Below are 13,496 nucleotides of genomic sequence, written 5' to 3' on the forward strand. Positions count from 1 at the left end.
ATAATAAAAGGCAAGGTGAATGTCTGGAAGCAAGTGACATGAGAACACTGGCGTGTCCTGGGCCATGGTCTCCCTTGTCCTTCCAGGTAACCCCAGAAGCACCTGTGTAGAACCTTAGTCCTCAGGGAACTAACCCTTGGACCACCTGAGCAGGGAATGGGGTTAGAATACAAATGAATCTGAAGCGGAGTTAGGAAAGGGCTGGTACTCATTGCATGTGCACGGTGAGGGCGGGGCCCTGTGGCCTTACCGTGCTATCTTGTCACTGCAGGACATGGTAAGCAGCCGTTCCCCCTGCAGCACCCCGTCCCAGGTCTGGATGCTGGCATTTGAGCGCACAGGGATTGTCCCCTCGCCAGACTCTATTTTCGTCCGTAGCTGTCCCCTTGCTTTGCGATTCGGATGTCTATCTGCTGGTTCTAGAAGAAAGAGGGTTTAAAACCCACAGGTGATAAAACAGCTACCATCCTGAAAAGCACATCTAATATCCCAAAATTTAAAGTATAGCTTATAGATATGTACGCAAACATTTATTTGAGCCATACAAAATATACATCCCAGTAAAAATATAAAATTGAACTGAAAACACATAATACAGAACACACTTATGAACATGGAAAACAGTGGTTTACATTCTGGCTGAGATGACTCCCATCACTAACTGGAGTGGAAACAAGTGGAGAAAAATGCTAAGATTTGCTAATTCCAGGCAAGAGATGCTTCGTTGCTTGTTATCTATTAGCCTTTGTATTCCCATCATGTCAAAAATTAAAAACAGAAATCAATCCATTGGGAATACGTGAAGATACTCCCAGTGATTAGCAGTGAGCTATATGAATATGGGTGACTTTAATTTATTATTATTATTATTATTATTATTGAATAGTAATTATTTATAGTGAGTATCACTGTTTTCATAATCCCGGAAACCCATTTGGAGTACACGATGCTTGGGTATGAGAGTAGGGACTTACATACAAACTGTCATAAAGCCCAGTGTGAGGCTGGCCACAGAGGGGCCTCGCCCGCCTGTGTCCACCTGCTAATGTCGAGCGGCCTCACTGTTCACACTCACCAGTCAGACTCACTGCAAATGCAGGGATCACTCAGCACTTTCCTCTTAGAATTACCATTTTTCATTCATTAACATTTTTTTAAAAGATTTATTTATTATGTATATAGTGTCCTGCCTGCATGTATGCCTGCACAGCCAGAGAGGGCACCAGATCTCATTATAGATGGTTATGAGCCACCATGTGGTTGCTGGGAATTGAACTCAGGAACTTTGGAAGAGCAGCCAGTGCTCTTAACCACTGAGCCATCTCTCCAGCCCTCATTAACATTTTCTAACTAAACTGGGAAGAAAGAATCCGTATTTTTACAGGGACCATACCTAAGGCTGAAATTTAAAAAACAAAATGAAATTAAAAACAAAAATTGAAGAAGCACACAGATGTGGATGCATTCTAACACTACATTATATTATGTTTTCTTAGAAACCTGTCAGCTGGTGAGAGTCTGGCGTCATACCCTCTAGCACGGGCTCGTGGGGAGAGAATATTCTGGCGTCTCCGCAGGGCGAGGTGCTGATGTACAGGTGGAACTGCACGGTATCCTTCAGCCGGAACCCACCCCGCTCTGACTTCTGAAATATGGACTTTTTCTGGTCTTCTTTGTTACTGCAAGGGAGAAGTCACAGAGTGCCAGTTAGAGGTGTGTGCCTCAACATGGGGTCTACGTTCAGACTGACCTCAGAGGCCGGGGCTTTCAGTAGGGAGAGGTAGGTTTCTGGAGACAGTATCTTGCTATATACACCAGGTTGGCCTCGAACCTGGGGTTCTGCTGCCTCAGGTCCCTCTTTCTGCTAGGATTTACAGTTGTACACCACCTCGTCTGGCTTGAACTGGAATCACTGTTACCCATGCTTATAGTAATCCATAGTTCAGGTCCATTCAGTGATCAATATGTCATCAACTGGGAGTGACTATTCCTTCTCAGGCATGATTTCAAGGTAGAAAGATCACATGGAAGATAAGGCCTTGTCAAGAAAAGCTGACAGGTGCAAGGTCAGTTCTGACCACGCCCAGTGACCAAAATGAAAAGGACATTCTTTACCAGGCAGTTTGGAAAGACAGGTTTTCTTTTTGGTTTGTTTGACTTGTTTTGTGTTTTGTTTTTGCTTTTCAAGACAGGGTTTCCCTATGTAGCCCTGGCTGCCTTGGAACTAACTCTGTAGACCAGTCTGGCTTTGAACTTACAGAGATCCACTGACCGTGCCTCCCAAGTGCTGAGCTTGAAGGTATGCACCACCACCTCCCAGCTGGGAAGACATGGTTGTATTGCCAGTGCATGAGACAAAAGGCACCATCTGAAATATAGACTTGAAGTTTACGACTATGCTACGTTTCTGTGTATATGTCTTATGTAAGTATGCATGTGTGTATATGTGTGTGTTTGTGAGTTAGTTCACTCTAGTTCATAACTGGGCATCCTTGGAGAGTGGGTCCTGCTCAGACAGTATCACAGGTCAGCAAGGCTGGACCCAAGTATTCCTCACACAGTTACAGTCCTGAGGATTCCTCGGTGCTTACATAAACAAGCAAAGGCTAGGCAATGCCTTCTGATATATAAAATAGCTCCCTTTGCATGTTCACTCCTAAACTTACTTTAAATAAAGCTCGAGCTGTGCATAAAGAAACCTGAGCAGGGACCTTCGGGAGATTATCTCTGCGTGGCAGTCATTGAGCGCGAGGCCACGGTCGCTCATGTATTCACCGTTGATACACTTCGTCCCTGTTGAAACACTTATCACCTTGGCATCTTTGACATCTGTACCTGAAAGACAGGAGAGTGACTGGCGACCCATGATCCATCCTGTTTGACACATGCTCTCGGCACCTGGACCACGCAGGGTCAGCTGGACACCTAAGCTTATTTCCATGTCTCCAGATCCATACTTGAGAAACTTGAACAAAGAGCCTCTCCCTGAGGCTCTGTTATGTACCAGTTCCAGAAGCGGCCGTCCTCATCCTGCAGTCTACCCCCTGAACTTAATGTGGTCATTTTCATGGGCATGCACGCGTGCTTGAACATTCACCCTGACTACAGGTAAGAAGCACTACACATTAAATACTACCTGGCCTGGAATTAGTCCTAAAGTAAAATATTAAAGAGGCTAAGAGGAATGACTTACAGGCTCAAGAGAACCAGAAAACAGAATCGGCTTCCACTGTTTCATTAGTAATCTTTCCCACACCAAGAGTGAAATTATACACAATGTGACCTTCCAGAGAGGGAGCGTCATGATTAAATCACATGAAACAGGTCACTGATCCAGACATGCTCCAATGGCCTGAACATGGAAGGGATTGTGTCTCCGTGGTAGAACATACACCCAGCATGTGTGAGGCCCTGGAATATATCCCTAGGATGATGACGACGACAACAACATCCAACAGTATCAACAAACCAATCCTGACTATGGCCTCAGACCGACTCACAATGACAGAAATGATGTATTCTACATGTTGTGAGGGTTGGTGTTCACTGTCACTCTGGTCCTCTAGACTCACCTAGGAGATAAGTCTCTGGGCACAACTGTAAGGGGTTATCTAGCCCAGGCTGGCCTTTGGAAATGCCTATGAGAGACTCCCTTCCCTTCTCTTCCCTTCCCTTCCTTTCTCTTCCCTTTTCCCTTCCCTTTCTTCTTCCCTCCCTCCCTTCTTTTTCTTTTTAAAAAAGATTTATTTATTATTATACATAAGTACACTGTAGCTGCTTTTAGACACTCCAGAAGCGGGCGTCAGATCTCATTACAGATGGTTGTGAGCTACCATGTGGTTTCTGGGATTTGAACTCAGGACCTTCGGATGAGCAGTCAGTGCTCTTACCCACTGAGCTATCTCACCAGCCCTGAGAGATTTTCTTGATTAGCTTAGCTAAACGGGAAGACCTGCTCACTGTGGGCAGCACCATTTCCTGAGTGGGAACCCCAGACTGCATAAAAGAGAGTAAAGGGAACTGAATCAAACACTCTTCGATGTGGTCAGCTGCCTGAAGCTCTTGCCAGGTGACCTCCCTAACATGACGGACTTCTTTAACTATGAGCTGAAATAGCTCCACCTGAGCTGTTTGTATCAGGATATTTGATTATAGCAACAGGAAAGGGAACTCAGACACAGGCTATGTGGGAGGCCCCGTGCTAGGAGCATTAGCTAAGCTTCCTCACTGCTTGTCCTCACAGTGCCCTCTGAGGGCTTTTGTTTCCATTTTGAAGAAAGGAACTGCAGCTCACAGGGATTAATAACCTGCCTGAGGCCACTCGACCAGCGAGAGCACTGAACCTATGCACCCAGTTCCATTTCACGGGCTTTAGACACACATTTTGGCTATGAGCGAATGGTCAGAAAAAGATAAAAAAAATGCTAGTAGTTAGCCTTTTCTGTTTTCCCGAAACAGAATTCCTGGGAGGACAGTTTAAAGGGGGAGTATTTTATTTTGACTCTCCATTAGAGGTTTTAGTCCATCGTGGTAAATGGGACAGAACAGCTTAACTCGAGGGGCCGGAGGCAGAGAGGATGCCTGCGCTCACGGCCTTTCTCCCCTTTCCTTTTTTATTTCCCCTGGGCCCCTTCCCTTGCCTACAGCATAGTGCGGTCCGTTCAGACTGCCCCTCTCCATCTAGACCCCCTGGAAAAGCCCTCACAGACACACCTAATGCATGTCTCAAATCAATCAAGATTACCCATCCTAAGTCCACTGGGAGTCAGTCCAACAGCTAAGCGCATCCTAAAACAACTTTCATCCTTGGTCTCCAAAAGAATATTAATGAAAAATGCATTTAGTTTACCTCTAAGTGTGTCATAACCTTAACAGTCCCGACACTGTTCAAAGCCACAGTCTACTGAGACTCAAGGCGAAAGCTTAGCTGTGAGCCCTGCAACAATTAAAGCACATTTTACATATTCCTGACACACAGTGGCAATAAACCTCCCACTCCAAATGGAAGGAACAGGGCGAGTGGCAAACTGTAGATGAGCTTTCTGACACAGTGTAACCCAAATTTCTAGCACCCTCTGGGTCCCCATCTGGAACTTCCCTGTGTTCTCATTCTTAGTCACCCTGCTCTTCTGAGCTCCAAGGAATCACCCACTAAGATGAGCTTCCACACTCTAGGGTCTCTTTGGCCCACATCTCCAAACATTTCTAAAATTCCTCCCACAAGCCACTTCCAAAAAGGCTTTTCTGAACCACACAGTCTATCAGTCACAGCAACAATCCTGTTGGTAGCACAGATGGCACCAAGTTTCTGTCATATTTGTCACTGGTATGACAAATTCATGAGAAAACTGAGGGCTTTTTTTTTTAACTTTGGCTGTGTTTCTGTTTTCAGTCCATTGTAGGGGGGAGGGTGTGGCAGAACAGGTCAGATATGATGGTGACCAGGAAAGGGGTGTATCTATGAGTGTGTGTGAGGGTGGTGTATGGGGGTGAGGGAAAGGAGAGGAAAAGAGAAACAGAGAGAACAAGAAGGAATATGCTTAGATCAATGGGCTTCCCCATTCTCTGAACCACCGGCCGTGGGATGCTCCCAGACACATGAGGCAGGTCTCCCGCCCTGTCACTCTCTGGAAATGCCCTCACAGGCACATCTCTGAAGTATGCTGAATCAACTTTCCAGAGTTTCTGATTTTACAAGAGTTCTTCCTGCTCTCCACAGAAATCACTGCTGTGGTGGTAGTGACACGTATAAAGCAGAAAAGGTCTAAGCTTCAACAGACGCCAAGAAGTCAGAGATTGTGATGTGCCGTTTCCAGAGTACACCAGGCCACAATGGTGTCACATGGTAATAGCTTATGCTTTCTCCAAAGAAAAAGGACACGTTGAAAAGCTGAAAATTTGGGGGGGCTAAAGAGATGGCTCAGCAGTTAGGAGCACATGCTGCTCTTACACAGGATTCAGGTTTACTTCCCAGCACCCACATGGCAGCTGACAAACATCTATAACTCCAGTTCCAAGGGAAATCTGATGCTTTCATCTGGCCTCTGAGGGCACTGTATATATCATACATATAGACAAAGCACGCGCGCGCGCGCACACACACACACACACACACACACACACACACACACAAATCCTTTTTTTGAAACTGAATATGTTGAAGGAAGAGTTTTGTTTTGTGTAAGTTTTTGTTTTGGGGGTGGGGGGTAGCTGGGGACTGACCTCAGGAACCTCACTGGCTAAACATGAGCTTTCCCCGCTGAACTGTGGTCCCAGCTCTAAGGAGGAAAGAATGGCTGCTGAGGACAACTCTTATATTGGTATATGACAGATGCGCAAACACAGAACTAAAAAAAAAGGGACCTTTCTGTTGGTGTCACAAGACCAAAGGCATTTATGCATCTCAAACCAGAAAGCAGACAGATTGAACAATGTGAACAACATGCAGGTGCTTACCTGTGGTCATCACTACTCCAGAGAGCACTTTCCTTCGTGCATGAGGGGAGGAAAAGTTGTCTGTCAGGTCACTGAACTTACCCAGGACCAGGCGGGAGACAGCATCTGCCAATACCTGGGTGGAGAGCAGAAGCCAAGTTTAGAGCCAGGGATACCTGTGGTGGAAGTAGACTCTCAGTGCCAACGCATGCTGTTTAATACAAAGACTATTATAGCCTCACTTCTACTCTAGAAAACCCACACAGGCACACCCAGAAAGTAAGAGTGAGTGAGTGTGTGTGTGTGTGTGTGTGTGTGCGCGCACACGCAGAGACAAGTCATCAGTGAGTATATCTAGCCATGGACCCGGGGCCTGAAGACCCGGGAACACTAATGCAATCATGGCATGAATAGTATGGGTGTAATCAACCACTTTAAAATTGAATTGGCAAAGAGAGGTCCATTGGACACACAAACTTTATATGCCCCAGTACAGGGGAATGCCAGGGCCAAAAAAATGGGAATGGGTGGGTAGGGAAGTGGGGGGGGAGGGTATGGGGGACTTTTGGGATAGCATTGGAAATGTAATTGAGGAAAATACGTAATAAAAGATATTAAAAATTTAAAAAAATTGAATTGGCTCCCTGCTAGGGGAAGGGTCTTCTCCCCTCATTAATTAACATAATCAAGATATTCCCCACCCCGAGACATGCCCCAGATCAATTTACATACAGAAGGAAACTCATTGCCCGGCACTATAAACTTGTTCTAGCCCAGGGCTAGAAAGCTCATGGCCATTTGAGAGGACGCCATTGCTGATGTTTGCTAAAGGCATGCTATCAAACTGCTCTATAAATATTTGTTTATACTTAAGAACCAGTGCTGTGCTTTGCAGAGAAGCACATCTTTTTGCAGCCCACATCACTGAGTGTACAGTGATGACAGGTAGAGGTGACGGGAGCAACTGAGCCCCAAACAGAACATTGATATCTTCCCCTGCAAGACTAAGGGAACACTGGAAAAGGGAAAGAAAACTGTAGGAGGTGGAGGGGGTGATAAGGGCCAATAAACACCATGTTCTAGCAGTGACTTGGTGGCTGCACCCACTACCTTGCCTTAGGATGATCACTAGTGGTTACCTGCCCAAGGCTTGGAAGCAAGGCTGGGTTCTATCAACATTCTATCATGGACCGGTGTATTGCTGTCTTTTCTTGTTGTTGTGATAAAATACCCTAGCAAAGGCAGCTTTAAAGGAGAAAGGGTTTATTTAGCTCACAGAAAAGGCACAGCAGCAGGAGCTTGAGAGAACTGGTCACATCATATCCACAGGCAAAAGCAGAGAGCAAGGGATTAATGCGTATATTCCAGTGCTCTGTTTGCTTTTTCTATTCTTAGACAATCTAGGGCTCCCTGCTAGGGCAAGGGTCTTCTCCCCTCATTAATTAACATAATCAAGATATTCCCCACCCTGAGACATGCCCCAGACCAACCTACATAGAGACAACCTTTCAATAAGACTGCCTTCCCAGGTGACACAACATTGTGACTGCAGCATTAAGAGAGTGCGTGGCTTTGAGGCTCCTTCCCTCCCTAAAGAACCACAGGAAGTTGATGGTGGCTAGGGAAGAGGGAATCATTTTCCTCGGTGCTGCAGCTACTGGTAAATGCCCTTGTTCAAATAAAGAAGCCATTACACATGCTGGTGCAAGCAACCTGGGCCACACAAAAGAAGAAATAGCTGCCGGGCAGTGGTGGTGCATGCCTTTAATCCCAGCACTTGGGAGGCAGAGCCAGGCAGATTTCTGAGTTCGAGGCCAGCCTGGTCTACAGAGTGAGTTCCAGGGCAGGTAGGGCTACACAGAGAAACCCTGTCTTGAACCTCCCCACCCCCCCAAAAAAGCCATGAAGGCAGGAGGGGGGCTTGTTGGTAAGAAGGCCTTCAGCGGGAGTGGGAAGGTGAAAGAGAGGATACTGGGAGGGAGGAAATGATTAAAGAAATACATATATATGTGTGTGTGTGTGTGTGTGTGTGTGTATATATATATATATATATATATATATATATATATGAAATCATGAAAGAATTGATTTTTAAAATATAAGTTTTAAAAGTTTTTATTTCATATAAGGGTATGCTTCAAGTGATTTTCCTGCACAAGCCTGAGCCCGTGAATATTTAGCCAGGTACCTATGGAATATATACCGTGAGATACCAGCAACTGAAGAACACAAGTAGCCTGTGCCTTTAATCTCAACATTTGGGAGGCAGACAGGCAGATGGATCTTTGTGAATTAATTTTCAATCTGGTCTATGAGTTCCAAGGCAGCCAGAGCTACATAGGGATACCCTGTCTCAAATAAGTAAATAAGTAAACAAACAGACAATAAAATAAAATATCCTACATCCCAACCACTTACCTTCAACAACATGAACAAGGGTGAGGGCCTGCTTTATACTGATGCTTGGCTGTACTACCTTGGCATGCCTGCTAGAGCAGAGTATCACTGCTGGGGTATGGCCAACACTATCTGAGTAAGCCCTACCCCACCCTTGAATCTTCAGGAAGGCAGATAGCTCTCAGGCCACAGTTGCTTGGCCCAAGCCCTTTAAGAAATATTTCAGGGAAAACGCAAGAACTTACATCCTTCCTGGAATCCTCCCACCTCTACCTCTGCCATCTAGCCACTGGGATTGGTCCTGGAAGTCCCCCCAGAGAAGAGCTTACTGGTTTCATCCTCTGTAGTTCATAAATTTCTGAGCTACCCTGGGGCTCTAAAAGGGGCCATGTGGGTTGTGCCTCAGCAGAGGTGTGGGAATACCGTTCCCAGAGATCTGACAGAAATTGATGTTTGACAAATCTCAGGACCCAGAGGTAAGCAGCATAAAGAGGCAGAGAGGTGCCCAACCTACCTCACCATGACTAGATCCTGACAAATGCCACCTGCCTCCTCCCCTGGTCAGGAGCTCAGCCCTTCCATACAAAGCCACTGAGGTGGCCACTCAAGAAGGCAGGGCTAGCTGGGTGTGGTGGCTTTAATCTTGGCACTGCCTGAGGCAGCAGATCTCTCTAAGTTTCAGGTCAGCCTGCTCTACATAGAGAGTTCTAGTACCATCAGGGCTACACAGTGACATTACCCTGTCTCAAAACCAACCAACAAAACAGAAAGCACTCTGAGGCCACTTGCCTCAGATCATCTGTCCATTATCCCTCTATGGGATTTGTGGCATCTGAAATAGTTGCAGTGATCTGGCAATCATTGTCAACATTAAGGGAAGACAAGTCACATCAGACAGTTTGTTGAACTGAGGTCAAAAGATTTTAGCAAATCTACACCCGCAAATCAAGTCACTTGGGATTTAGTACCATCGACTTGTAAGGAGGGATGTCAGCAAGGGACTCATTGGAGACAGGTACTTGCTCGCTTCCAATCAGTAAAACACCAAGTCCACTCCTTTACACTGAGTTGTACTTGACTGCTTTAAGCAAAGCAGAACGAGTCTTTTCAAACCAAGATTTGGATTTAATGCCAGCACTCGGGAGGTAGAGGCAGATGGATCTCTGTGAGTTCAAGGCCAGCCTGGTCTACATAACAAGTTTCAGGTCAGACAGGGTTTATAATGAAACCTTGCCTTAAAAAGAAAACAGTAAATTAAAACCAAGAACTATGGTGATCCCAACTCTAGCTGTAACACAGGCCAGAGAGAAAGGGTCCCCGAGACCCTGGAGAATGGTCTTCCTATCCATCACATCTTCTAACTTGGTAATTCACTAGTTCTGGTCAACTGCTTCCACACTAAAGAACATGTTGACAGAAAGGGCCTAAGACAGAAGACTAAGAAGCAAATTTGTGAAATCAGGATTCCAAGAACCAAGACACAGCCAATGATCTGGGACCTGGCTTTTCTTCCTTCTTCCTCTTTCAGAGACCCATCCTGACCTACCTGAAATTCCCCTTTCTTTACTGTGAGTTTTCTGTAAGGGGCATAAACTTGAGTGGCTTCCACACCCACCTGGAGCAGGGAGAAGCCCACAGAGGTGCCACATGGGAAATTTGACATAAAGAGATGCCTAGCAACTGACAGGTTCTAAAATGTTTCTGAAAGAGCTCCTCCCTGCCACACCCCCTGCCCTGCCAGCAGCTCCCTACTGCTCTAGGTAGTGCTTTATCGCCTGACCTTAACAGGGGTCTTCAGCGGCAGACTGGTCAGCAGCCCTTATTCTGGGCATGAGTTCCCTGTGTAATGATGCACCACTGAACAGAGGACAAAACTCCAGCATTTGGGCCCCCTGCCCTTTCCCAAAAAAGTCTTGCTGTGGGATGAGGGTCTCTCTGGGGAGGGGGACATAATTCAATGGAAAGGGGATTGTGGCTGTCCTGGTGAGGGCTCTGAGGTATCACCCTGCTCTGTGTTATCATGACCCTAGCCAGCATCAGGAGATTAAATCAGATTCTCAGTGACCAAGTGACCATGGAAACGGAGGCAAAGTTACTCCATAGCTAGACTTATCTGCAACTGCTCCTTCTGAGGGCTCAGGAACATAAGGAGTCAAAAGCAATAGTGAAGGCTGCTTAGAAATGTCATCAAGGGCAGTGGCCACTCATCTGCAAGCACACATTTTTCCTCACCTGTGGCAGATGCAACTGAAGACCCTCACTGAGGACAGGCTGGCGAGATGGTGTTTGGTCCAAGTGCAAATTGAAGACAGTAGCCAAGGCAGACTGTGCAGCCCGGGCCTTGGCAAGCTTCTTGTTTCTTCCTGAGCCCTCAAAGAACTGGCCATCTACCACCACGGACATGACGAAGCTCTTGGCGTGGCTCTCCCCACTCTCAGAGAGGAAGTCATACTTCAGCCCTGGGCGTAGCTCATTCAAGATCATCACGGGATTCTTCCCACTTGGGGGTGGGAATGGTGGTGGGATGGGCAGAGGAGGCTGGGTAAGGCTGGCAGGCACTGGGGAGGCTGATAGGCTGACGTCTCCACTTGAGCTGAACGAGTCATCCCCGTTGGAGCCTACGTAGAAGGGTGGCTCTGACTTGTCTGGAGTCTCGAAGCCATTGAAGAGTGTGTCAGGGAAGTCAGCCTGGTCAGACGTGAAGTCTGTGTTCACAGAGAGGGTCCTTCCCATGGCTAGGTGGGCCTCGGAGGCGTTGGGAAACTGGACAAAAGACCTCAGGGCCTTCTCAGCAGCATGGAGTTTTGCCTTTTTCTTTGTAGGGCCAGAGCCCTCAAAGACCTGCCCGTTTACCTCCACAGACATGACAAACAGAGGCGCATGCACGGGTCCTGTCTGGGACAGCAGCATGTACTGTAAGCCGGGTTTGATCTCGTTCAGCTGCATCAGGGCGTTCTTGGGCAGAACAGGCCCTGGTGTTTTCCTTCGCTTCTTCAGGCGGTACTTGGAGTGGCCATTGCTGCCCTCCTCCAGGGGCCGCTTCCTGCTGGTGCTACCACCACCCCCGTTGGAGAGCGGAATACCCTCGCCAGGCCCAGGTGTGCTGCTGTCCTTGGGGGGCATGTTGTCCAGATTGCGGTTTTCTTTAATATCAGTGCTGCTGGAACCTGTGGTGCCCAGAAAGAGTAACTTACAACGCCTTCGTTGCAGGATCTTGTAAATGCAAAATTTATAGATTCCTTTATCTCTTTGTAGCTGGGTAAGTGATGTGTGTGTGTGCGTTTCTCTCCTCGATGCAAACGTGAGGAACTATATACATTGACCAAGGATGCAACTGCTCGGGGATAGAATGCACTTTGAAACTTTCTTTTTAATTAATGGACCTATTGCCTCTTCTACTTAGTTTATCAATTTCTTCTATACTAGAAGGTAAGCATTTTAAACTATTTTCTCTGCCATAGACATCCTAAATCCTTCTAGCTTATCATGATGTTACATGTTAAGCTAATCCACAAGACTCACACTAAGTGATGAAGTGGCTTCTGAGTCCACCAGCACACAGGCATTTCCTTCACAAGGTTACTGATCTTAACAGACAGCAGTTTTTAAACTAAAGCACTTCTCAGGAGAGGAGGTGCCATTCAGAGATGTGTATTCCCAACTGAGGGTCCAAACATCTGATCAACATGTGGTTATTTGGTTTAGTTTATGAATCGATCATAGAAAACTGCTTACATAATAAAGTATTATATGACTTTATGGAATTTGTTTTTGAAGAATAATGTATCTGTTGAAGATTTTTCATTATATTTTTGCACTATTTGCTTTAGAATCTTTGCTAAATTTTATGCTTAAAAAAAAAAAAAGTAAGATGAGGACACGGCTGGAGCAGCAGGCAAGCTGTGGTCCAAATCTCACAACATGCCAGCAAACCCGTCTTCCTAAAAGCAGCTGGTAGGCTTCCAGAATAACTTGGTGACCATACCTTTTATATGTACTTTACATGGCAAAATAAAAGATGATTTTGATATTTAAGGGAAATAACTGTCAGGCATGGTGGTGCACCCCTGTTCTTACTCAGAGGGGTTGAGAGTTAAGAGAATTAACTATGCTACCCGGGCCATGGCCTTGTTGCTCCCTCCCGCCAAGCAAATGGCTGTTCTTTCTACATGGGGCGGGTTTGGTTCTTCCTGGCTTCTTAAGCCTTCTGAAAAAAAGAATAATTCCCCTTTATCCTTCAGTTTTACAGTCCTGTGCACTGGGTCTGTGCAGTGTTTGGATTTATCCAAAGTATATCTCAACTGACGGAAATATTCCTAATCAGGGTGGCTTCAGGGGTCTGTTTCTACTATGCGACACACCAGTGGATTTTCTGTGTCAAGTAATCTGAAAACGCTGCAAATGTTCCACAGTGAGCCCGCGGGCGGGGTTAATGTGATGGGCATCTTGGTTGTTGTTGCCAGTCTGATTCAGCTGACACAGCAAAGACTACCAAGACATACTCAGTCCATGGAAAACCTCGTGTGTGAGGTGGGGAGGGGTCTCTCAGTAGACGCCCCTTCCCAGAAGACTCCTGACACACACACCACTTCTCCCAGCTGACAAAGCTAATGGAATGGGCACTAAATTTTCATTTATAACATCCTCCAGCAAAAGACCGGTAG

At 46.3% G+C, this 13,496-nt stretch overlaps 1 protein-coding gene across 8 annotated transcripts in view; it reads right to left on the minus strand.

Moving 5' to 3' along the window:
• Adarb1 (adenosine deaminase RNA specific B1) overlaps nucleotides 1–13,496 on the minus strand; it is a 130,446-nt gene that overhangs the window by 22,019 nt on the left and 94,931 nt on the right. For 6 of the 8 annotated variants that reach the window (XM_029482425.2, XM_085842908.1, XM_085842910.1 and 3 more), the window contains 5 exons: nucleotides 11,065–11,999; nucleotides 6,457–6,571; nucleotides 2,667–2,835; nucleotides 1,501–1,679; nucleotides 251–419 (listed from right to left, as the gene is read on the minus strand). In XM_029482425.2, coding sequence (XP_029338285.1) covers nucleotides 251–419; nucleotides 1,501–1,679; nucleotides 2,667–2,835; nucleotides 6,457–6,571; nucleotides 11,065–11,999 — 1,567 coding nt within the window. The remainder of the gene's footprint in view (nucleotides 1–250; nucleotides 420–1,500; nucleotides 1,680–2,666; nucleotides 2,836–6,456; nucleotides 6,572–11,064; nucleotides 12,000–13,496) is intronic. The other 2 variants (XM_029482427.2, XM_021174370.3) reach the window with 1 other exon arrangement.

This window comes from Mus caroli, unplaced genomic scaffold, assembly GCF_978045245.1.
Source record: "Mus caroli unplaced genomic scaffold, Mus_caroli_1 scaffold_9, whole genome shotgun sequence".
In the NCBI taxonomy this organism is placed as follows: domain Eukaryota; kingdom Metazoa; phylum Chordata; class Mammalia; order Rodentia; family Muridae; genus Mus; species Mus caroli.